Raw genomic sequence first — 24,953 nt, 5'->3', positions numbered from 1 at the left:
TTCTGTACATTTCATGCATTATTTGTAAATCTAATGGAACCTGTGAGCTAGACGATAACTGTCATTTTTGTAAATCTAGAAAACAAGCCGGAAAGGCTATGTATGAATCAAACCAGTTGACCTGTTCATTTTTATTGCCTTCAAAAGACACACATGGGTCATTGTACTTGTGTGTGTGTATATATGTTTGCGTATGTGCTTAGCATAGTCTGTTAACGTGTGTGTGTGTGTGTGTGTGTGTGTGTGTGTGTGAAGACATCTTGACAGATCTCTCAGAACTACTTTGTTGTTGTTGTTTATTGTTGTTGTTTATTATTGTTGCAGTTAGGGTTTCTTTTGCTTTGGCAAAAGCACCATGACCAAAAAAGGTGTTGGGGTGCAAAGGGTTAATTTGACTTTTACTTCCAGATCATAGTCCATCATGGAGGAAGTCAGGACAGGAACTGAAGCAGATCTAGAACCTGGAGACACCATCCAATGCAGAGGGAACAGAGTGGGAGGTGGTGGTGCTGCTTACTGGCTTGCTTCCCATGGCTCGCTCAACCTGCTTTCTTGTAGAACTCAGGATCACCAGCCCTGGGATGGCAAGACACACAGTAGGCCAGGGCCTCCCCGCTGGATCACTCATTGAGAAAATGCCTTCCAACTGGGTCTCATGGAAGCATTTCCTCAACTGAGGCTTCTTCCTTTCTGGTGCCTCTAGCTTGGGTCAAGTTGGCACACGGAACCAGCCAGTACACATTGCATTTCTGTCCTGCTCCTCATCTTCGACACTTTCCGCCTCAGAGCTCTCTCCTGGGGGATGGGGTTCTATAGGAAATTCTGCCTCTGAAGTGATGGCATAGCATGTGGACCACCAGTCCCAAGGCTTAAGAGCTGTAGTAGTTGTGGTAATGGCTCATGCTTCTACATATATGTCGTCATGTTTCCACACGGCCCTCCCCTGCTTGCTTTCCCTTAGATCTTGACTACACTCTCATCCCCCAGTTTGCTCCCCTGCGCCCAGTATCCTCCATCTCTTGTTCACCCTTCCTGCCGATGGAATTACCCTCTGGAATTACAGAACCACCCTCTGCTCGGTCCCTAACGGTTCACACTTACCCTGCAATCTGCTGTGGCCACTTGCATTTCCACACAGCAGTGCATGCACCGTGAATCAGCTGCGATGGCAGATGCACGGGGTCTCCTTCATCCACACTGTGTGCGGACATTCCCACCTGGTCTGATGCCAAACATCAGCTATTCGGCCACAGACGGATCCCATTCCTTCTGGGTTGCCATTTGCTGCCCAGGGAGGGGAGGGGTGGGGTGGGGTGCGATGGGGCTTTGCTCACTTTGGGAGCCCGCAATCACCTTCTCATCACGAGGTAGATTGCTGGCATCTCCTTGCATTGGCGCGCCTCGGGAATTACATTGCTGAACATGCTCCTCTATAGCCCCACATGAAATCAGTATCTAGATCTCGTGACTACATGTGACACATACATATAACACATGCATATGTTATGAACTAAGCATTCTAATGAGTTTAAGTTTGGGTATATTTCATTTTGCATAGTATGCTTGTGATAAATTATTCTAATTGACATACCATGCACAGTCACCTTCATATTGTATGAGGAGAGACAGCATTTAAAAATATTTCATGTGTACAGGTGTTTTGCTTGAATGTATGTCAGATGTCTGTGTACCACACGGGTGCCTGATGCCATGAAGGCCAGAAGAGGGCACCCAGTCCCCTGGGACTGGAGTTAGCAGAGCCACCATGAGGCTGGCTGGGAGCTGAACCAGAGTCCTCTGGAAGAACAGCCATTGTTGTGAGCTTAGAATGTTTTTATTGCAAATGGTCTAGAATCTCAATGCTTATAGAGAAGAGAATCTTTCAAAAGACTATATGTAACTCAATTAAAGAAATCTACTTGCTTTGAATTTTTTCTAGAGAGACAAACTTTTTCAGATGGGATGATATGCAATATAATTTCTTTTATGATTTCTGAAAAAAAAACAGGACAAAAATGGGATTTTTTTTGCATTTTCTTTGCTGCATTGATAGGGAAGAAGTATCTTTAGGAAATCTCAGTCATTTGTGTGTGTGTGTGTGTGTGTGTATGTGTGATGTATATATGCTTGAGTGTGTATTTGTGTGTGAGTGTGTATATATATGTATTTATGTGTATGTATGTGTGTATATATGTGTGTTTGAGTGTGCGTATATGTGTGTGATGATGTTTGAGTGTGTGTATGTATGTATCTGCATGTGTATCTCTGTGAGTGTATGTGTATATATGTTTGAGTGTGTGTATGTGAATGTGTGTGTATGTGTGTGACTGTGTATGTATGTGTGTGTGTTTGAGTACATATGTATATGTGTGTATGTGTGTATGAGTGAATGTGTGTGTATGTATGTGTGACTGTGTATGTATGTGTGTGTGTTTGAGTACATATGTATATGTGTGTATGTGTGTATGAGTGGTTGAGTGTGTATGTATGTGTGTATGTATGTGAGTGTGTATATGTTTGTGAGTATATATTTATATATGTGTATATGTGTATGTATGCATATGTGTGCATGTTTGTGCATTTATGCATATGTGTATGTGCATGTGTACACCTCATCTGCTGACACTCAGGTTGGCATGCTGGCCTATGCAGGTATGTGTGGATGCCAGAGGCCGATGTTCTTTCTCAGTAGCTTCTTCCTCCAGTGGTTTTTTTTTTTTTTTTTTTTTTTTGAGACAGGGTCTACCTTTAACCCAGAGCTCAGTGTGGAACTCATTAGGCTCTCTGGCTTTTGACCTCCCAGTGCTCATGGGGCAGATGCCAGCTTCCATGTCCAGGTTCTCGTGGTCGTGCTTGAGCTCCGTTGAACTCTCCAGCTGTTCAGTATGGATGATTTCGTGGACATCCCTCTTAGCTGTTTCCTGCTGAGCTGCAGGTTTACATTCCCTACAGCATACCAGAAGTGTCCAAACAGACAACCACGCTTCGGCACATCTAAACCCAGACTATTGTCTTTTCCTCCGGGACCTCTGGTATTTGCTGTCCCGTTTTAGCGTTAGTGGTCACTATTCAAGCCAGAGTTTCCTTTGACGTAGGCTCCGGCCTCACTTATCTTTAATCCATCCGCTCATCCTCCCGTGGGGCTCAGACGACATCCGAGGCCTCTCGTAAAGTTAGCTGTGCTGCCGTATGCCGGGCATCAACTGTGGATGTAAGTGCCCTGCGAAAACACCGAGTCAACACTCATCGAATATCAGGACCTTTGCCCTGAGAACAGTTTGCGTCCTGGTGCTCCTGTGGACAGGCTCCCATGGTGTGATGGGAAGTGTCCCTCACAGGCACCCTGGGCACTTGCTCCTCAGCTGGTGGTGGTATGATTTAGGGTAGCTGGGGCCCACCTGCAGCAGTGGGTGTCTGGAGTCTGGCTTTGAGAGTTACCTGGCCTGCTCTGCTTGGCTAATGACCTCACCTTCGCCACCTTCACAATGTAGGCCATGCCTGCTGCCAGGTCTTCTGGCAGTGCCGGACTCGGTGCCTCGAAGCAGGAACCAGAATGGATCGCTTCAGTAACGCGTTTCTTACCTCCCCCCACAGTAACCACTATATGTGCCCCTAACAGCCTTGCAGGATGATCATCTGTTTTCTTTATCTATAGTGGGTTCTCAATTCTGAGTCACCCTAAGGCACCAAATAGCGCCTGCTAGTCAGGCCTCAATACTATTTGTAAGCTAGACATTGAGTCAAAGAGGTGTGAATTGTGATATCATTTTATAAATTAATTCTCAAAAATCACATTTCTAGACGACTTTATGATTAGACCTTTTAAGAAACTGCTTTCCTTTATTCTCTTTCTCTCCCCTCCTTCATGCCCCTCTGTCTTCGTCCATCCACCCTTCTCCCCTCCTCCACCTCCTCTCCCCTCCCCCATCCTTCCCTTTTTGAGACTGAGTCTTGCAATAGCACCCACACTGGTCTAATGTACCTACCCTGCAGTGGCCTCAAAACTTTCAGTCCTAGTCACCATTTCTAATGTAGGGGTTGCAGGCCTGTGCCACCATGTGCAGAAAGAGGTGTTTCCCAGCTTTTCTGGGGAGAAAATGATTTGAGCTCATTTTGAGAAGATTTGCATAAACTTTTATTTTCTTTGTTTCTGATCTGTCAAGCAATCCTGTCTTTTCAAACCCTTTTAACAAGTGAAAGGGGTAATTTCTGGGGAATACTTAACAAGAGGGTGTGGGACTTTCCACTTTTAGAGCTTCTTAGGGCTTTAAAGGACTCAAAGTAGAGATGAGGCTTTTTTTCCCCTCTCCTATCTGTGTATATGTGCATGTTGGCAGGCATGTATTTGTGGAGTTCAGAGCTCCTCATTTATGTGTGCATGTAAAGTAGACAGGCTTGTGTCCATGGCGGTCAGAGCCCCTCCTCTGCTGTCTTCTGTGACTGAACTCCAGTTCAGTTTTCAATACTGCCTCTCCCTGAGCTTGTAGCTCACTGCTGATTGGCTAGACTGGTGTCCAGCAAGGCCCTGGCATCCTCCTGTCTCCACCGCATAGTTGCTGGGATTACAGAGCTGTGCTGGAAATCTCAGCTCAGTTCCCCTTGCTCAAATGGCAAGTGCCTTGCCCACTGAGCCAGCACCCAGCCCAGGTATGACTTCTAAAAACAATTTGACCCAGGTATTAACTAGCCATAAGAAGTAATGGCAACTATTCTCCTTTCTAAATTTAATTTTAAAATAGTTTGTGCTTGGCTATCCTGGGTTTTACTGCTGTGAACAGATACCATGACCAAGGCAACTCTTACAAGGACAACATTTAATTGGGGCTGGCTTACAGGTTCAGAGGTTCAGTCCATTATCATCAATCAAGGAGGGAACATGGCAGCATCCAGGCAGGCACAGTGCGGGAGGAGCTGAGAGTTCCATGTCTTCATCTGAAGGCTGCTAGCAGAATACTGGCTTCCAGGCAGCTAGGATGAGGGTCTTAAAACCACGCCCACAGTGACACATCTATTCCAACAAGACCACACTTATTCCAATAGGGCCACACCTTCTCATAGTGCCACTCACTGGACCAAGCACATACAAACCCTCACAATGGTCTTTGTTTGTTTTCCCCTTGCTACACTAAATTACTTGAAACTCTCTTCCCTACTAACCTCTCTAAAGTATCTTATTGTAGAAGAGGGCATTGGATCCCATTACAGGTGGTTGTGAGTCACAATGTGGGTGCTGGGACTTGAACTCAGGACCTCTGAAGAGCAGTCAGTGCTCTTCACGGCCGAGCCATCTCTCCAGCACAATATATTCTTAAAACAGGCCACGCCATTTCACAACTTTCTGCAGGAGAAAATCTATGAAACACTTTTTAAATGACGTTTATTAAGTCCTGCCCTGAGAACACGTAGATAGGATGGATGTAAAATTTCTCATTGCTTTAAGCGTGGACATGATTTGACCGACATGCAAGGCTGCCATCCCTGTTGGCCGCAGACATACTTGCCCACAAGGTCACCGTCCATGTGGTGGTCCAAGTGTTGAGCGCTGTCACAACTGGGCCCCATCACTTTGCGGTATGGGCTGTTATCCTGTGTCTGAGCATTTGAATGCAGCAGACTTCGATTTTGATGTTGTAACTATCGGTATCTCTACACTGTTATGTCAATACGGGATTGACCAGACTCTAGCTTAGTGCCTTTAGCCCAAATCAACTGTTTCAGTTTAGCATCCATTTGAGCTAAGCTACCATCAGGCAGGAGGAGCCACGTGTAGCCTTGATAGCCTGGGGTTTTCCTTTACTGGTGCTTTCTGTCTTTACCGCAAGGCTCCCACCTATTCTCATTCATCCAGGCAGAGTTCTCATTCTGGCTTCCCAATCTGCCTTTGTGGTTTTTCTCCTCAACACACTCTCACTGTCCCTACAGCTGGCTGTCACTGTAGCCCTGATCTCCCCTCCCTGCGAGGTACTGCTGGAAAATTTCACGCAGAGTAGTTTCTGGTGCATGGCCAGGCTGATAGAATGGTTGGTGGGATCATTTCTACGTTTGACAGGCCTTCTAGCACTCCTAGCTGCATCTGAAACATTAGCTCTTCCGAAATGCCATTAGCTGAGAACATGCAGCTAGATGGGGGCTTTTGAAACAACAGCACAAGCCTTTCTAGAGAAAAGACGTTTCTGGATTTCTGGAGGGAAAGGCAGCCTCTCTGTGGAAGACGGGTGCTCACCTAATAGCCGAGCATCAGTTGTGCACATGTGTGCAGACCCTCATACCTGAGTGGCCTGTGGTATGAGACAGAAACACGGAGGCTTAGAGCAGCCTCCGGGGGCGGTGTCCTGTATCTACACATGTGTCTACTGGTGAGGCAGCCCTAGCCTGAGAAGTAGGGGTGTAAATCATCCCCACTCTAGACTTCCTGTGGGTAGAATGTTTTGTGTTTAATCTTACTCCTATTGGTCCTGCTCAGAAATTTATCTTTATCTTAAATCACAAGTGACAAATCTGTAGTTTGATTTCTTAAAGTAACTCTGACTGCTTAGCTCAGTGGTGGTCTTGGCGGCCAGGTGGGTGAGGCCTTTGATCAATGCAAACAATGAGCCCGAGAAGCCATACTTTTGAAGCCCTCTTGGCTCTTCAGGCTGCTAAGGCAGGAGCAGTAAAAGGACCCAGCATACATCACACCAGGGGCAATACAGGACCCTGGATGAAGCCCCTTTCCATGGGCTGTGCCTGCGTGTAACGAAAACATTGTGGATATGTTGATGTGCATTTGTGAGAGGCAAGCATGAATACTGCAGGACCTTTGTCCTCTCTCTGCCTCCTGCTTTTCTCCTTTGCCACAGCGACAGCAACAATTTCTGGAATTGTTTCTCTCATAACCTCCGGGGCTGCCACGGGGTGATTTCTGTACAAGACTTGGCCTTTTAAAACAATGCCCAAAGAAAGTTTAGAGCCTATTAATCCATTCCTGTATTTGACGAGTGTTGAGGAGGAACTGTGCGTACGTCCTTACTCTCATAAACATTTATCTAAGCACAACAGGCAGTGCGGAAAGGACATCTTTGCAAGAAATATCAATGGGTTGGGGATGTTGGAAGGACGCTGGCTATTTACAGCGCAAAGTTACTGCCTTCTCAGAGCATCACATGGGCATGGGAGCTTTCTGCAGAAACCAAGGAGTGAAAGGAAAGACTGGTGAGGGCTGAGGCAGCAGTAATGGAGGCAGGAGCAGCGAGGCTGCTGAGAAGCTCCTCTGTCAGCACTTGCTGCGGGGTGCGGATCCCAGACTCTATCTGGGATCGTATGGAGCTGGGATGTTTCCAGCAGGCACAGCTGTGCCGTGGCTTTCCCAGCCCTCTGCTAACACACGAGGCAGGAGTTGCTCATTGATGCCTTCACTGAGCATGGGAGCCTGAGTGTTACAGCCTCTCGAATTACCCCTGAACTTGGAGTCACTAGGTGACTCACAGGAACCCGCATATGGCTGTGCTCGGGATGAGTTGGTTCTCACAGCTGCGCTTGCAATCTCCTAGAGTTAACAGCCAGCGAGCAGAGGGGAGATGTGTGTCCCTAAGGTCCAGGGCACAGCTGGCTTATGCTGCCAAGAGCCTTTTGTCTTGGAGTCACCTGAGGCCATTCTCAGTTCCCCCATCACTAATTTGTGACGCATGTAGAGGAGGGCCAGCAGAGCTCTCAGAGATTCAGTGCTCGGGTTTTAAAGACTGGGGCCATGGTCCTAGTATGTATCATATAGATACACTCTGCCTATACACTCCCTTAACCTCAGACTTCTAGAAAGAAGACTGGTGACACAGACCAGGCTGTTACCCAAGCTGTCACCCAGTGACCTGGCCTTACCTATCTGTGGACTATACATACACTCACAGCCCTGTCCTCACATGCCAACCAAGCGCCTCCCTTGTGAACAGCCATTCTGTGAGGGCACGTTCAGCCTATGACTCCTCAAGACACTTGCTATGTGGAGACCATGACAGATAGTTACTAGTTTACTATACCCAGGGAGTATTTGGTCTTAGTTTGAAAAGCTAATGCTTAGTGGGTGGTCACTCAGCACATAGGAGATTTCATCTGACAGCAAGAGCAGGGTGCAGCTCGAGCAGTGTACCACAGGGAAGTCAGTGCTGAGGGTGCAGTTAGGGAGGGCTTGCTGGTCAAGTTGCTTCTGGTCTAGATACCTCATGTAGGCAGACGGAGGGTGAGGAGCCAGGCAGATAATGGCGTGACTGTGAGTGTTATCTTGGAGCAGAAAGGTGGGAGAACCACAAGGGAGTGGGGCTGGTTTACTGACCACTCCTCATCCCCAGGCTAGACCAGGGTGGGTCTTATGAAGTAGAGGCTGACCCTTCCCTCCCACTCCCTGACCAAAGCCTGAGACTTAAGAGGGAAGTGTTTTGGTCTATAATCCATGTCAAGTATCGCTCCAAAGCAGTGGTGGTGCTGGCCAGGAGCAACCCTGAAAACTCATGGTCTCGGAGAGAAGAAAGCATGAAGAAACAGGGGGCTGATAGGTTGTTGGTCTCTGTCCCTGTTCTAACCCTGGTTATTGTCTCTGCAGCCAAGAGAACACCCAGATCTAAGTATCTGACGCATCTGCGTTCCTGCCCTTACTTTTATTCCCAGGACTGTGACTTGTGTGGAGTGACTATGTGCTTAGTACCGGACACACAATTCTCAGAGGCCTAACTGAGTTGGTCAGTAGATGTAACCCGGTGTCTGCTTATGGAAAACATTCCTGCACACCAGCTATGCCAGATGTGCTGGCCGTCGAATAGAATAGCAAACAGTGGTTAGCTGCTTTTTCATTTATCCGGGGAAGCAGTTTAAGTAGCTGGAGCATGGACACCAGGAAAGGAAAGACCCAGGAAGGAAGAGGTAGCTGGGGTTTGAAACTGTCAGAAGAGATGAATCTGACTTTTATGCTTGATTGGTTTTGCGCTAAGGCGCTAACATTTCTTACCATACTCATCCATCTTGTAATAAATATTAAGGGTAAAATATTTCCAGTGTGTATTTTGGAGCTGCCTTTTGACACCACTAAGAATTTATACACAAATTCGCCTCTGCACCCAGCCCTTGGGTTGTTAGACAGAAGGAATTCTCAGGCAGCAAACCAGTTGTGGAAGAGTGAACCAACCAGCCTAGGGAGGGTGTCGCAGCTTTGGATTGTGTCCCAAGACATCTGTCTGGAGATTCCCGAATTGTTGATTCCACTCTTCATCGTTGGATGCAAGTGTGGAAGACCTAAGACCAAATTCGAGACCTCTAACTATGAGGCATAGAGTCTAAGCTGAATGATGGCCAAGAACCAAGCATTCTCCATGCTGTTGAGCATGTCTCTGAACCCGTCCATACCATTTCTCATCCTGTCTCGCCTCTCATAGTTCAGGGTGTCCTTCAGGGCTTGAGCTTTTGCAGGGAGTAGGAAGCACCATTGTCGAGTCTGCCTTTCACGTGGGCAATTCCTTTCAGAGGGGAGAATGGTTTATAGTGCATTCTTTTCACAGGTGGGTTGAACACTGAGGGAGTTGTAACACAGGCACAGAGAAAGGCTTACTGGCTGTGTACACCCTAGAGTTAGAAGCTAGGGTTGGGACTATAGCCCATGGAGCTGGTACCCAGTTTGTGATGAAGGAATCGTGGTCGTGGGGAAGAGCTGAATGGGGACAGTGTGTGGTTCTGTGGTGCAGTGTCATGGGCCCCAAGTGTGGCAGAAGCTGAAGGGCAGGCTGGACATCTACCATGTGCGTCCGGCCCTTCGTAGTCACCAGAGTGCTCCTGTATAGACACAGCACAGAGTTACAGCACTTTTCCTAGAAAACAACTGTTGAGCTTCTTCTAATCCAAACTTACATTGGCACCATCCTCAAGATCGTCCAGTTGGTTACACTCAGGCACGGGCTCGCCCTCAGCTCATGCAGGTCCCTCTATGTGAGTGAGACGTTGTTATGAAGAAACATTTGAAGCTGCGTCTGATTTGAATCTCAGTTTGTATCCCAGTTGACATCTTCACTGAGAGATGACTATTCCAGCGGGTGTGTTTGTAACCTGACGGGATGTATCCTAACGGACAAACCTCCTGTCTCTCAACACTCACAGTGATCACACACCACTGTGCGAATGAAGGACAAGTGGACTACACATGGTGCGGAACTCATTGCAGGAGCAGAAATTGTTTTGACATTTCTGTCATATCACATTGTCCACTCCCAGCCTTCTGTTCCATAAACACGGGCATAGATCATGATTTTATCCTCCAATGCTGTAAGATTCTGTGGGTTTTGACAAGTGTGTGGTATTATATATTTGCCACCAAATATCACAGAATAATGTCCTGACCCTATAAGACCTACTGTGTTTCACACAGCCTCCCTCCATTCTCCTTGGACTCAGACAATTACCAATCTTTTTCCAGATTGCCCTAGTGGACTTTGCCCCCCAGTGTCGTATAACTGCAGTTATTTAACGCCTAGCCCTTCAGAGTGGCTTATCTCACTAGACTCACCTCGGTCTTTCCCTAGCTTCCATCATGTCTTTTTTCTCATGAGCTAACAGTTAGACAGTTTGTCTTCACTTACTAGAAAACAGCTCTTGGATACTTCCAGAATTAGCAGATTATAGAAGAACGCTTTTCATGAAATGTTCACATGAAGGTCTTCAAGTGGACACGGGTTTCCACGTGGGTTGGGCTAACATTGTGCATAATGAGGGATGATATTATTGGGTCATACAGGACAACTTTATTTAATGTGATAATAAACTAACAACCTATCTTCCAAAATAGCGTACCGCTTGGATGCTGACCAGCAGTGAGCAAGGACTGATGCTCTCCCTCCACACCCACAATTACTGCTCTCCGGGTTTTGGACATTAGCCATTGTAATAAGTATGCAGTTGAATCCTGTTTTCATGTTACCTTCAGTTCACTAATGACCAATTAGTACCTTTTCTGTGTTTATTTGTGATATCTACATCTTCTTTGTTAAGCTGCTGGTTCAGCTTTGGGTCCATTTTTAAAAGCTGGCCATGTGCTTGCTTACGGTTGACTTTTAAGAGTGTATTTTGGGTGCAGGCCCCTTTATGTAATATATAACTTGCAAACAGGACATAGCTTATAACATGCCCAAATAACAAGGACCCTGAGTTAAGACTTCATACGTAGCCTGACTTTCTGGAAAATAGGGAAGTAGTGGTCACAGGGGGAGGGGAGTTGAGAGGTAAAATCTCTTCAGAAAAAAAATATGAGGAGGTGGATCCTTTAGGTTCACAGGATGTGCCTCCTTGAGGTGGTAGAGGAGTATTCAAAGACCAGAGACTGAAAATGCGTTGAGACTCCTCATTCACAGTGTAGCTGTCCTAGTGAGCAGGTGACAAGAACACAGACGTGGAAAGTTAGGGTGGGGACCGTGAGGTGTGCCATCAAAGCAGTGGAAGGGAGTGCAGAGGAATCAACTTTTGTGTTCATAGGAAAAAGAACATCATCTTTATTTACTTCATCTGTCTTCTACCTACCACTTTCACTCCACTGTCCAATTCTTTCACTATCTAGGGTTGCGCCTCTCCTTGTCAGGCAAGCACTCCTCAAGGGGCCTCTTGCCTTTGGCATCCTGCAGGAAATACCCAACTGGATTCTGTTCCACAGATACCCTTTGCCCTGTGACGGATAAGACAGGTCTCCCTCCCTTCTCTCAAAGATGTGTGCATATTGTGCTGCTGTCAATGGTTTAATGACTGAAGTCATTGAAAGGAGTCATCGGCCTTTTCAGCTACCCTGTTTAGCCATAAGGTCTTCATAACTGTGTATTAGGTGATCAGCAGAATTAATTAACACTCACGGATTCTCTGCTTTGTCTGTGGGCCAACTCTCTACAAGAACAATATCAGACCCAGTACCCCTCTCTTCTGTGTCAATGGCAAGGTTCTGCTGGTGTTGTCGTCTGACCATCCCCAGGGAGGACATTTATGCAGTCTCAGGGACCATAGGTTACTGCGAGCAATTTGCATACACTACTTGTGTTCAGGATTGTTTTACTTTCGAATACTTGATATGAAAACATATAAGACTACTTTGTCTTGTGTATAGCCAATGGTTTTCAAGGGGTGGACACTTCAGGGAGACTGTTCACGTCTAACAGCGATGGAGAAATGGCAAGAGCACCCTGAACTGACACCGGTTACAGCACCAGCTTTGGTGCCTGTGGGAAGGGAAAGATTTGCGGTCACAACAGTGAAGATGGTGGCTAACACAGTCATCCAATCCTTTGACACTCATCCTCAGTGCAGTGCCAGATTTAATTGATGTAATAAATGCTTTATGAAGCACAACATATGACAGACAGGCACGGCCTGGCTCGCATGCTCCCAGAACTAGTGATCTGGAAACAGCTCTTTGGTGTGACTTACCAACTACCACTTGAAACTGCTGAGTTCTGACCCCTCAGCTTTGCCCTGCTAATGTAGAAGGCCATCCTAGCATTTGAACATAAGTGGTTAGGGTTTCCTGGCATCTTGTAGAGTCTTCGCCTGTCACCCGTGTGCTCCCAAAGCTTTGCCCCCAATGCCAAGCAGCAACCCTGTTCCCAGCAAGCAACCCTGCCTCTGCCAGCTCTCTGCAGCAGAGGGAAGGTGCCGAGTCTTAGCCTGGCGTGTCCTGGTGCTACACACTTCCTGTCAGAAGGTGCCTCATAGGTGAATGTCATTCTCTCCGGTTCTCTTGCAGGTTTGACGGATGAAAAGGTGAAGGCCTATCTTTCCCTCCATCCCCAGGTATTAGACGAGTTTGTTTCTGAAAGTGTTAGTGCGGAGACCGTGGAGAAGTGGCTGAAGAGGAAAAACAACAAAGCAGAAGGTAAGCCACTGCTCATGAGTGCCGACTTTAGGGTGAGCATTCCTAGCTCATTACCAGAGCATTTTCACAATTTACAAAAGAAAATACGAAATTGAGTTGTGTTGGCATTTTATTCATCAGTTTCACTTTTCTCTTAAAGATAACATTGTTAGAAATAAATACAAGAAAAGCATCTTTAATTAAAATAGATCTGGCAAACAATTGTTGAGAATTTATTTAGTACTTAGGATGCATAAGTCACCTTGGAGTCACTAAAGGGTGAGGCATTGGACTATAAAGAGAAAAGGCTCAGTTCCCCCTGTAACTTTCATCCTCAGTCAAGGGCATCGGATGGCAGTGGTAGGCATTTGTGTCAAGAGTGAAGAGCTCACGTGGACAGCTGGGAAGAGAGATGGAGTCAAGGAAGCTGGGGTTCCACACGGGTGCAGGGTATGCTTCAGCAGCTACAGGGCCTCAACAAGCCCTTCTAACCTAATGGGATCATGGCACACCCCAGACAACTTCTTTGTTGGCCAAGGGAATGCTGTCTGCATGTAGACCATGCCAACAATTAGTACCGATGAAAAGAATGCAATTTGTGTATACATCTTACACACCCCACGTCTTACACAAGGCAGTCTGAAACCACCGTGTAGACTGCAGGAGGAATCCAGCTTACCTTTGACCCTTCCTTCCTTCATAGTCAAAGAGGCCACCAGACTGTTCACCATCACGGAGCTTCCAGTCAGAAGACAAGGATGGCACTTGTTGTCTTTGTTGGCCATGTAGAGAGGCAACAAAGACTGGAGGAGAACTATTTTAAATCTTAGATTTCTTGATGAATTTCCTATGCTCCAGTAAAGAACCTCCCCCAGGGGTCACAGAGGCAACCCATGGGTCACACAGAAAAGACAGGCTTGCTGGGAGTAGAGTTTCCATAGAAGGAGGTTGAGAAGGGCCACAATCCATTATGAGGATGTGTGAAACTGGCAAAGAATCAAAAATAAAATGTTCGAGTTCGAGCTCCCTTTTTGTGTTCCTTTCTTATTCTCTGAAATGTATTTACCTTTTCAATTAATTAGTTACCTTTGCAGTTCAAATAATAGAAAACAGGGCTTCATATATGCCAGGTGAGGGCTGTGCAATGAAGCTGCATCTCCAGCTTTGAAAAAATGCATTTATTTTTAAACACAGATTACTTAAGAAACTGTTAAATTCAAGAAACTAGAAATATAGACTCAAAAGACATGTGAGGTCAAATATGTTTCCCCTCAAGCTGAGTAAGCATGAATATGTTTTCTTTGAATATTATGACATAATTTTCTTTTGTTTCTAAGTGGATATATTTAGCTATCTGACCAAATTTGGCCTCTAATTTTTATTCATTTTGTTTTCATAGACACAGTTAATTTCTATTTGAGAAACTTTTATGTTAACAGCAGAATAGTGGTTCTGGGGGATGTTTTCTTGGTGCGATAAGCAATCTCATCTCTCTGATAGACAGAAATGTTTGCCCTAAAGATGTAGTAGGAAAATAGGTTGTTTTCTTGCTCTCAGCAAGTCTTATAGTTTCTGAACATATTATATTGACAGTCAGCATTTTCTTCTCAAAACAACCCCATCGTGGGAGGTCAGCCGTGGAGCTGACCAGCACGGTCCATCACAGTTTGAGATGTTTGACACTTGAGAAGTGTAGCTGAGCTTTGAAGCCACATCCTGGCTAATGGAGGGCCATGAAGATGGCACGGCCTTGCTCAAGCCAAGCAAGCATGACTACTGGAGTCCAGATCTGCAGCATCCATGTAAGAACCTGGCCGAGTGATAGCCACAAGTATGTAGGGGAGGGTGTGGCAGTGAAGACAACTGGACATCTAGAGCTCACTAGCCACTTGCCTGACTATCAGGCAAGCGCCACATTTAGTAAGAGATGCTGCCTCAGAAATCCAAGGAGGGAGAAGAAATACTCAATGACAAACTTGTCTCTACACAAATGCACACACATACACATACATGTACATACACACAAACACTCATACGCATGTATACACACATGTACCCATACATGCACATTCACATATATACATATATGCACACTCACATGTATGCACACATGTACACACACTTACATATAAACAAACATGCTTGCTTATATACATGTACACATACTCACTCACACACATGTACACATTCACACACATGTGCACACATGTATGCACACACACTCATACACATGTATACACACATATACACTCATACACATATACACACATATATGTGAACACACTCACAATGCACTCACATATACATATACATGCACACTTACACACATACACACATGTACACAGTCACACATACACTCACACACATATACACATACACGTACACTCACACACATGTATACACATGCATACACACATACACTCATACAAACACAAGATACATATTTCAATTCACTATGCAATAATGGATAATGTAATGCAAAAACATGATTCTTAGAGAACACGTCTCAGAGTGTCTATTGCTATGAGAAAACATCTTGACCATAAAGCAACTTGGGAAGGAGAAAGTTTATTTCAGCTTGTAACTCTCAGGACACCCTCTATAGCTGGGGGAAGTCAGGGCAGGCACTCTTACAGGAACCTGAAGGCAGAAACTGATGCAGAGGCCATGGAGGCGTGCTGCTTACTAGGTTGCTCAGTAACACCCAGGACTAAGAATCAGGTCCTGCTTTTAGCCTGATCTCGAGGAATTTTCCAACTGAGGGTTCCTCTTCCCAAGTAAATCTAACTTGTGCCAAGCATAGAATGTAAAGTTTGGTTCTTACAAAGGATAATCTTTAACATCAATTTTAGTGTTGCTATGTAAGCGAACACTAAACGTTTTTTATAAGGGCTCGAGAGATAGCTGAGTGGTTAATAGCAAGTGTGCTCTTGCAGAACCAAATTTGGTCCTCAGCACCCAAGTGGGGGCATTCAAAACCATCTGCTCCAGCTCCAGGGGGTCTATCTGGTATTCCCAGCTGCCTAGGGCACCCGCACTCTTGTGCACATGAAGACAGGCACACACATATGGCATCAGTTACTTTTCTGTTGCTGCAAAAAACCCACCATGAACAAAAACAAACAAACAAACAAAAAAAAAAAAACCAACCACACCAGTGTACAGAAGGAAGTGTTTATTGCCCTATGATTCCAGAGAGAGGCACAGAGTTCATCGACGCATTTGGGAAGGCAAAAGCAGGAAGCTGGATGGTTAATTGGCCCAGTGGTTCTTGTTAGTCTGTGGTCACTTGTCACACTGGTGCTGGGTGTATCTTTCCCAAGCTCATCTGAAAGCTTCCTACGGGAGTGAGTTGCACCAGAAATGTTGACTACGTGAGGCCAGATACCAGATGTGTCTCAGCTTCTCTCTGTCTCTCCCCCTTCCCCTACCCTCCCCCTTTCCCCCTCCCCATTTCCCCTCCCCCTTTCCCCTCTCCTTTTCCCACTCTCCCTTTCCCCCTCTCCCTCCCTCGCTCCCTCTTCTCCACTCTCTGTATGTGTGTATGTGTAATATTTGTACCGACTTTACACTTAATTTGAAAATCCACAACCAGGCCTCTGAATCGGAAAGTCCAACTCGTGCATATTTTCAGTCCCTCAAGGCAGCTTGTGCCTTTATGCAGGAAATAGCTTGTCGAGCCTGCTGTTGTCTCCAGAGTGTGTTAAAGGGTCACTGGTCTAACAAACAGGGGAAAGTTGTGACGCACTGTTTTCTTTTTGGCCATGCGATGGTAAGCCTAGCCTGTCCCTGCAGTTTGTAGCCAGGGCAGCCTGGTGGGAGAAGGGAAAGAGAAAGGGGCTCCTGGATAGGGGTGACAACTTGACTGTTCGGATTAGGGCTTGAGCAGCGTGTGCTCTTAGTGTTTTCAATACAGTTATATTGCTTTCTTTCCGTTTCCAGTTCACACTATAACATTTTTCACACAGCCGAGTGGCATCTGCGTGTGTGTATTCAAATATTCTGTATGTGTGTATACGCATGTGTCTGCTAAGTGTATATACATGTGTGTATGTTGTGCGTTGCACGTATGTTCACATGAGCACAGAGGTCAGTAAACTTCTGGTATTGCTCCCTATGAGTCATCCACCTTGTTTTCTGAGACAGTTTCAGCCTCTATCTCCCCCAGCATGAGGAATGTAGGTCTAAGCAGCCACTTAGGTTTTTCATGGGCGCTGGAGGCACACTCCTGTTCCAGGACACAAGGGTTTATTATGCACTGAGCACCCCCCTCCCCAACCCCCAGCACTCAACATCGTTTTCTGAAGCTGATCGTGGCTCCAAGTTCCCAATGATCTGTTTTAAAGTGATGTTGGAAGCTGGGGTTTGCATTTATTTTCTTTATAAGCTGTTGCAGTCACATGGGAAGCCAGCAGAGAGTTTCCAATAGAGCATAACCTCTAAGGAGTTTCCAACTGTTCCATCAAGCATCCATAGATGCGTTTGGGGAGAAACCAAGTTTTGGAAAGAATTGTGTTTCACACTTAATCCCACCAAATTTTACACATTTACTCATTTGTACGTGAGCTATGGATGACAGCCCCGATCAGTGCCCTTTGGGATTTCTATAACAGTTAGCACTGAACACCTGTGTCCACACACAGCACAAGCGTGAGGCTATGCGAAGGCCCTGTCCTCCAAACTTTCTGCAAGAGTCTCCAAGATGGGACCCGATTCCATACTGCTAACACTATTCTGTGTCTTATAGGCAAGAAGGACAGAACATTTCCTGGACTGTCAGCGGTGTCTCATGTCCTTTGGTTACCAGTGTGGGCAGTGTTACAAAGAGCGATGCAGCGGCACTCAGGGTGACCACACTTGGTGTCCTTGAGGTTATGATGATATTTAAGCTGTATATTAATAAAGCCCTAAGTTCTGATGTCACATTAATATTTGAAGGAAGTTTACTTAGTACCTGAGGGTGGTGAATCAGCCTAAATGCTTTAAAAATTGTTGGTAGACTGCTGTTGTTTGCGGTCTGTGGTTTTGTGTGGTGCGTTCTAGACTAGATGCTACCATTGCCGTTTTAAAAAAAGTGCTTAATTTCTATTTTTACTTTATTGCTATTTTTAATAGACTATTTTAAGTATTAGGATATTTGAGTGATTAATAATGAAAGTGTTGTTTCGACAGCTCCCTTAAGTTTTAAAAATTTACATAGTTTTCACTTTAATACAAAAGCGTAGTTATTGCCTATTTTTCCCCTTTGACATTGATTCTAGAGATGGGATTTATTATTATCCAATGAAATCCTTAGACATTTCACATCTAGAATAAAGATTTAAATCATGCCACCCCAACCTACTATTCGATAACCCGGGCTCCAGATTTAGCTATATTTAAACTGGTTAATATCAAACAGATGGCTGCTATGCTGGTGTCTAGTGTAATGGCACCGCAGACTAATGAGGCATGCGTTTCTTTGCCAGAACACACAGATTGGCAAGGTTGTAGCCTGCTGTAGGACACTAACCAACGATGTACACATTGTGAATAAGAAAACAAGCCATGCCTGAGATGGTTTTCATGGAACATAATTTTGGACAATTTTTTTCTTTTCTTTGAAATTAGAATGATTTTTTTTAAATTGCCTCTGATTTTTTTTTTTAAAATCTCAGCCACTGACATTACATTAACAACGTAAGAGTTTGAAACCATGCATTCCTTTGCTTTTGGCAATGGATATTGTGTGTTGAGTGCTTTGATGTGGTTATATAAATAACCATGAGCCTACCAACTGGAGGCTAGAGAGGAGGCAGCCCTGACAGTAATTGAGAGATTGCCTTAGTTCTGTTAATTGTGTGTCTCTGTTACCCTGATAATGTGTCTTTAAGTGTACCGCTTGGCTTGTGATTCTGAGTCAGGCCTCAGGTTGAGAGTCTAATAACGTGAAGAATTAAGTCTCATCATCATAATATTGAGAGAACTTGGGAAACTGATTCAAACATATTCCTTTGCTATGGACTAGACTTATTTCCAAAGCTGTTTCTGTAGTTGGTGGTAGATCTTAGTAAAGCATTCAAAGCTATTGCGTTTTCTGAGCAAAAGCCTTGTCTCTTCTCTGGGAGGTTCAAATGAAAAAAAAAAAACTTTATGAGCTATTAGATTCTAGAAAAGACTTGTTTTCATCTAGGTTTTCTTTTATGGTTGCACATATAGAAAAAGATGCTATTTAAGTGTTAGTTAATGTAATTCTTTTTAGCACCTAATCTTTTGTATCCCCTATGAGAGATTTTTTTTTAAACATAAAAACCCATGAAGAATAGTGGTATAACAATTTCTCATTGCTTTCAAGTCTACATCTTAAGACTTTACTGGAAGTTTAATGGTAGAAATGTGCACCTGAGAGGCAAGCATCTTGGCTAAGTTTTCTATTGTTAAAAAACAAAAAACAAACAAACAAAACATCATGACCAAAAAAGTAACTTGGGAGGAAAGGGTTTAGTTCATCTCACAACTCTCCTGTCCTACTTGAACACAGGGATGTCAGGTCAGTATCGGAGCAGGAGCCTGGAGAAGTAAAAGCTACAGATGAGTGCTGCTTACCTGCTTGCTCCCTCTTGCTTGCTCAGCCTGCTTTCTTACACTATGCAGGACCACCTGTCTAGGGAAGGCTCCACCCACTGGCAGCTGGACTTTCTCACATCAACCATCAAATAATAATAATAAAAAAAGCCCCATACTCTTCTTGTTCACAGGCCAGTCTGGTGGAAACATTCTCTCAGTTGAGATAAGCCTCTTCCCAAATGACTCTAGCTTGTGGCAAGTTGACAGAAACACTAACTGTGATAGCTAATTGTATGTGGTGTGTGACCCAGTGTGACATGCTTCTCTGGCTAACCATTCAGTCACCACCTCACTGGTTTTTATTGATTACCTACTGTGAGGGTGTAACCAGAGAAAAGGGAACAAGGAACTTGCTCGCTCTTCTCTAGAAGCTCAATTGTTGCAGAGAAACCATCCAGCGCTCAGAACAAACAGTAACATTGTTTCAGCATTGCTGATTACGCATAAAGGTCTAGCGTAATGTCTGGCATAGAAGGGTTTAACGAAACATTGAAAATCCAGTGCTGGCCTTCGGCCAGTTAAACCTGGCTTCTGGTTGAGAATGGCTGCCTGCCTGTGTCCTTGGCTCTGCAGTGCCACAGGAACAGTGTTTCTTGTGTTACTGCCAACAGGGAACTTGTACTTCCTGAGGGTAGATGTTTGAGGCTGTCAGAACACAGGAATGGAGGCGTGGCTCAGACATCTTTTGGTGGCGAAGACAACACTGGAAAGGGTGTTATCAGAGACTCCTGGACCAGAGAATTGTCACCCTGGAGCTGGTCAGAAACTGTGTACATCTCATTTAGATCCACTGTCTCAGTGCCTGGTGCCCTTGTTTGTGTGGGCTCTATAGGACTTCTTAGGTTGTCTGGGTTCACGGCCGGTGGTCAGGGCACCTGGAAGACAAAAACTAGCTCTGACGCGGACTGAGGAGCTTTGAGAAGTGGCAAAAGCAGGGATCGGGACCTCTGGACTCGATTTCTGAGAGCCTGGGAGGAGAAAGGAGGAACAGATTTAGGAAGCAGTGGTGTGGCAGGAAGCAGTGGACCGGTCAGGCAAGGTGGCCAGCGTAGCAGTTCAGCCCTGATCACTGCTGGGCTGAAATACGTCGCATGCGTGGCAGATCCTCTTGGTTACTCTGCAAGTGGCAGTTTTGATGTGCTGTCCTCTGAGATTTCCAGCTTGAAACCCTACGTTTGTTTGTTTGTTAGTCTTCCTGTGTTTGCAGTGGTCTGGGTTGGAGGTGTCACGTGGTGTCAACCCTTTCTGTATTTGTTCTTCATGTTTTTCTTTGGTTTTCTTCCCTTGTTTCCATATCAGCCATCCCAGCTGTTGAATTCGGCTTTCGGAAGGGCAGAGAGGAAAGGGCAGTGGGTACCTATTTGCCTCTGGCGTGATCAGCTCTTGTCCTGGGAAGGGAGGGTTACCAAGAAGATAAAATGTCATCCCCAGAAGGCATTATGAAGTCTGAACTGTGTGGGAGGGGTAGTTAGGAGAAAACTTCAAAGCAGACACAGCCTTTTTGGACCATCACAGGAGGAGGCTGGAATGATGAGCAGGCAGTGCCGAGGCTGGACCTTCTAGGACACTTACTTAACCGAAGTCCTTAAATACCTTTGAAGAGGGGTTGGGGATTTAGCTCAGTGGTAGAGCTCTTGCCTAGTAAGCGCAAGGCCCTGGGTTCGGTCCCCAGCTCTGAAAAAAAAAAAAAAAAAAAAAAAAAGAAAAGACAAAAAAATACCTTTGAAGATTTGATAATGTGAGGGGTTTTGTTTGTTTTTGAGTGAACTGTCATGACATGTCCTATTGTCTGTAGTCGGAAGGAGCCAATCAAGTTTCAGTGTTCCAGCCATCTGTTGCCTCCCAGATCACTCCACACGACCTGTTTCACAGGTGCAGTGGCTGTGGGAACTGAGGACTTGTCCCAGGATCAAAGTAATGTATCCACTTTGAAATCAAAGCATGACTTTCCATGCATTTGTATCACCACCCCTAAATGTAAGGGCATAGCATTTCGTCACAGGTTGTTATAAAGACAGTATGGTTTCAGTGTTTTCAAGTATAGTTCGTTTTGGCTTCTGCATGTTTCAAAGCCCGAGTATAAAATGCTAAAAACATTTGGTGAAAAGTACAATTTGGACTGGAGGGATGGCTCAGTGGTTAAGGGCACTGACTGGTTTTTCAGAGGTCCTGAGTTCAATTCTCAGCAATCACAGGGTGGCTCACAACCATCTGTAATGGGATCCAATGCCCTCTTTTGGTGTGACTGAAGACAGCTGCAGTGTACTTACACACAACAATAAAATAAAAGTAAATCTTTTTTAAAAAAAGGTAGAATTTGAGCAAGCCATGTATCAAGAAGAAAGGGTCTACACTCACCTCTGAGGAGGAGCATTACGGCATGTGACAGAGCAGAGGACAGGAGATGTAGCTGGCCCACCACTTCCCAAGCAATCAAGCATGACAAAGGCCATAGGTATTATTAACATGAAGAAACAAAGCCTGATAAAAGAATGGCTGTTGCTCTGGATATTTGAGATGAATTTTAGGCTAAAGTTTCACAGAGAACACAGTCAAAGGCACCTGCAGTGGTTTGAAGGAGCGTGACCCTCATAGGATCAAATGTTTGCATAGTCTCTAGTTGCTGGACTGTTTGGGAAGGATTAGGAGGTGTGGCCTACCTGGGGTGGAAATGTCTTTGTTGGAGGAAGTGTATGGCTGGGAATCAGCTTTGAAGTTTCAAAAGTCTACACCAGGCCTGCTGTCTGTCTGCCTGTCCGGCTGTCTGTCTGCCTCTGTTCGTCTGCCTTTATCTCTCTCTCCCTCCCCCCCTCTCTTCCCCTCCCCCCATCTTCCCTCCCTCTCTCCCTCCATGTCAGCCATGGATCAGGATGTAAAGCCCTCAGTTACTTCCCCAGAAGCACCATGCCTGTCTGCTTTCATCATCATCATCACAGTCATAATGAGCTAACCCTCGGAACCTGCAGGCAAACCCCCAATTAAATGCTTTCTTTTATAAATAAGAGTTGCCTTGACCACGGCAGCTCTTCACCGCAACAGAACAGTAAGTGGGACCTTTCGGTAGGATTTCAGTAGGTGTGCAGAGCACTTACTTTAATCCCACTTTCTGTGTCTGTATAATAGGTCAGTTTGGGAAGACTAGGATTCTTCGGAAGGCAGAGGACAGAGAGCTGCTTCTGCTGTACCATGGGAGTTAAACGTGTGAGGATCACATGGACAGTGGGAGAATCTGATAATTTGCTGCACTTGGAACCGGTTGTTAGCCTTCTGTTTTATTACTCGAAGCAGGCCCAGTGAGCAAAGAAAGGGGGGCTCATTTAGCTTACAGTTTTGGAGATAAAAGGGTATAGCACTGGCTTGATGCTGTCACAGCTACAGAAGGACAGACCTGTTGTGGGTAGAGATGACATTTTGAAAAGGAACACCCGAGAGGCTGGGCTCCCATATCTCTTTTCAAGGTCTTCCAGAATGACTCCCCGCTAGCTCCCGCCTTTCCTAGGTCCGTTCCTTCTCGCCATTACATAGAGGACCAAGGCCTTCTACACAGAGCCCCCCACGGGAAGAAACCCAAGGGAGTTATCTGAAGAGGGCTGTGTACCTGCTCTTCAGAGAGAGGAGCCTGGCAGAGCTACCCCCCCACACAAATACGGAACTCAGGAGATGCAGTGGTTGTCTCTTCAAACAGACTTTAAATATGAAGGATGGCTTAGTGCCCCTGTGGCTTAAGCGGTGATGTGAGTGGAAAAGCAAACAAGTCTCTGAGCTTCTTCCCAAGTATCTGATGCCCTAATAAGGACTCCCGGAGCCTCTCAGGGTGCAGAAGTAGGCGAGTGTTTTGGGAAGGCACCCCAATGGCTCATTGAGATTGTTTTCTCCTTGAATATGGCTGAGCACCCTAGGACATCTAGAAAACATTTCAGGGCTTTGAAGTGCAAACAACTGAGGGAGCTGTCAGTTTTTCCCCAACTCTCTTATTCCCAGTATATATATTTCCCATGGAAACATGAGGTGATGGGAAGCCATGGCAGGCAGTCCTTAAGTGAGCTAGCTGGAGCTCTGAGAAAGGCCCCATGCTCTCTGTAACTGAGCTGTGGGGTGCAGGCAGCAGGTGAGGTCTGTCCGACCTTGGGTGCTCTGAAGGAGGCCGGAGGACAACCATCTTCCTAGCTCTGCTTCCCTTTCCTCCTCCACAGTGGCTTCCCCTCCCTCTGCAGCTCCTCTGAGCTTTCTCAGCCACTGCTTGAGAGGAGGTAGGCAACCTGCCATTTGTTTGTGTATCTGAGTGGTCACTCCAGAGGTGTGGGAAGTCGTTTCTTCTCCTTTCTGATTTCAAACTGTGGGTTTGTTTTTTTTTTTTAAATCGTTGTTGAATGATAGCTATTGTTTTTCTCATTTTGATTTTTTTTCATTCCTTTGAAAAGTTTCTCTGCCTTTTGCAAGACCACTTAAAAATGCCTTTGGTGTGGAAAAGCAGGCTTTCCTCACCCACACAGTTACCGGCATCTGTCTGAGGCAGAGCCATAGGTGATGCGTGAGCTTCCAGGGCCTGTCCTCTGGCCTGATGTGCACAGTGCGGCCAGGGGTCTGAACTTTGCATAGCGCACACCGAATGCCTCACTGTAGCTGAAGTCTATCTCATGTGCCACGTGTCAGAATGCTGGCTGCTCTTCTAGTTTGCTCTGAAGTGACATCGTTCTCAATGTGAAAACTGTTCTGCATCCTTTGACACTCACAAGTCATAGCTCTATGACAGCCTGAGAAACCAGCTACAGGCTGCCACCCTCTCCCTGTTAATGTTCGAGCTCAACGTCCTTTTCAGTGCAGTGAAGGCTTTTCCTCCTGCGACAGCTAATCAGTCTACATCACGCCCTTCCATCCAAGCGCCCTTGGCTCTGCTCTGACCGTTCATGGCTCTGAGTTATGCCGTGCTGTGGGGACAGGAAGTTCTTCCCTGTTTCCAGCAGACTCTCATGATCTCATGACAGTGTAGTCTCAAGTAACACTTTGTGCAGACTTTGAGTCAGACAGTTGAAGAGGGAGCTCGGCCCCCTAACCCTTCTTACCTCAGCAGCCTTCCAAGCCTGCTCCCACATCTCTGACAAGGCAATGGAATCTCCTTATAGACTGATTCAGGGCTGGTGATTTCTTTTCCTGGTGCACAGTGCTGTGGGTTTTAACACACCTTGGTTCGGGTTACCACCAGATTCAGGACACAGCACACCCGTGACACTGCTATCTCCCCTCCCAGCCACACCGCTGCACATCTAATTCAGCCCTGACCAAGTGGCTCTCTATTGCTATGGTTTGGGGGTTCCCCCCCCAAGTTCTGTATATATCAAGTAATGTTTAAGCACTTCCAATCAGTCTGAGTCTCTTAGAGCCTCAGCTGTGAGATCCTCCTGAGCTCTGGTGTGTGTGTGTGTGTGTGTGTGTGTGTGTGTGTGTGTGTGTGTGTGTGTGTGTGTATGGTATGATGTGATGCTGAGCTATCTCTGGGTATAGCCTC

General features: G+C 45.7%; 1 protein-coding gene across 16 annotated transcripts in view; it reads left to right on the top strand.

The window, feature by feature from the left end:
• The window catches only part of Pde10a (phosphodiesterase 10A), a 452,326-nt gene that overhangs the window by 351,028 nt on the left and 76,345 nt on the right, over positions 1-24,953 (top strand). For all 16 annotated transcript variants that reach the window (XR_005491608.2, XM_039089171.2, XM_039089160.2 and 13 more), the window contains one exon: positions 12,734-12,862. Coding sequence is in view for 11 of the 16 variants with exons in the window: in XM_039089171.2 (XP_038945099.1) it covers positions 12,734-12,862 (129 nt within the window). In the remaining 5 variants the exon portion in view is untranslated. The remainder of the gene's footprint in view (positions 1-12,733; positions 12,863-24,953) is intronic.

Source organism: Rattus norvegicus, chromosome 1, assembly GCF_036323735.1.
Source record: "Rattus norvegicus strain BN/NHsdMcwi chromosome 1, GRCr8, whole genome shotgun sequence".
Classification (NCBI taxonomy): Eukaryota; Metazoa; Chordata; class Mammalia; order Rodentia; family Muridae; genus Rattus; species Rattus norvegicus.
This window is presented reverse-complemented; position numbering and strand designations above follow the sequence as displayed.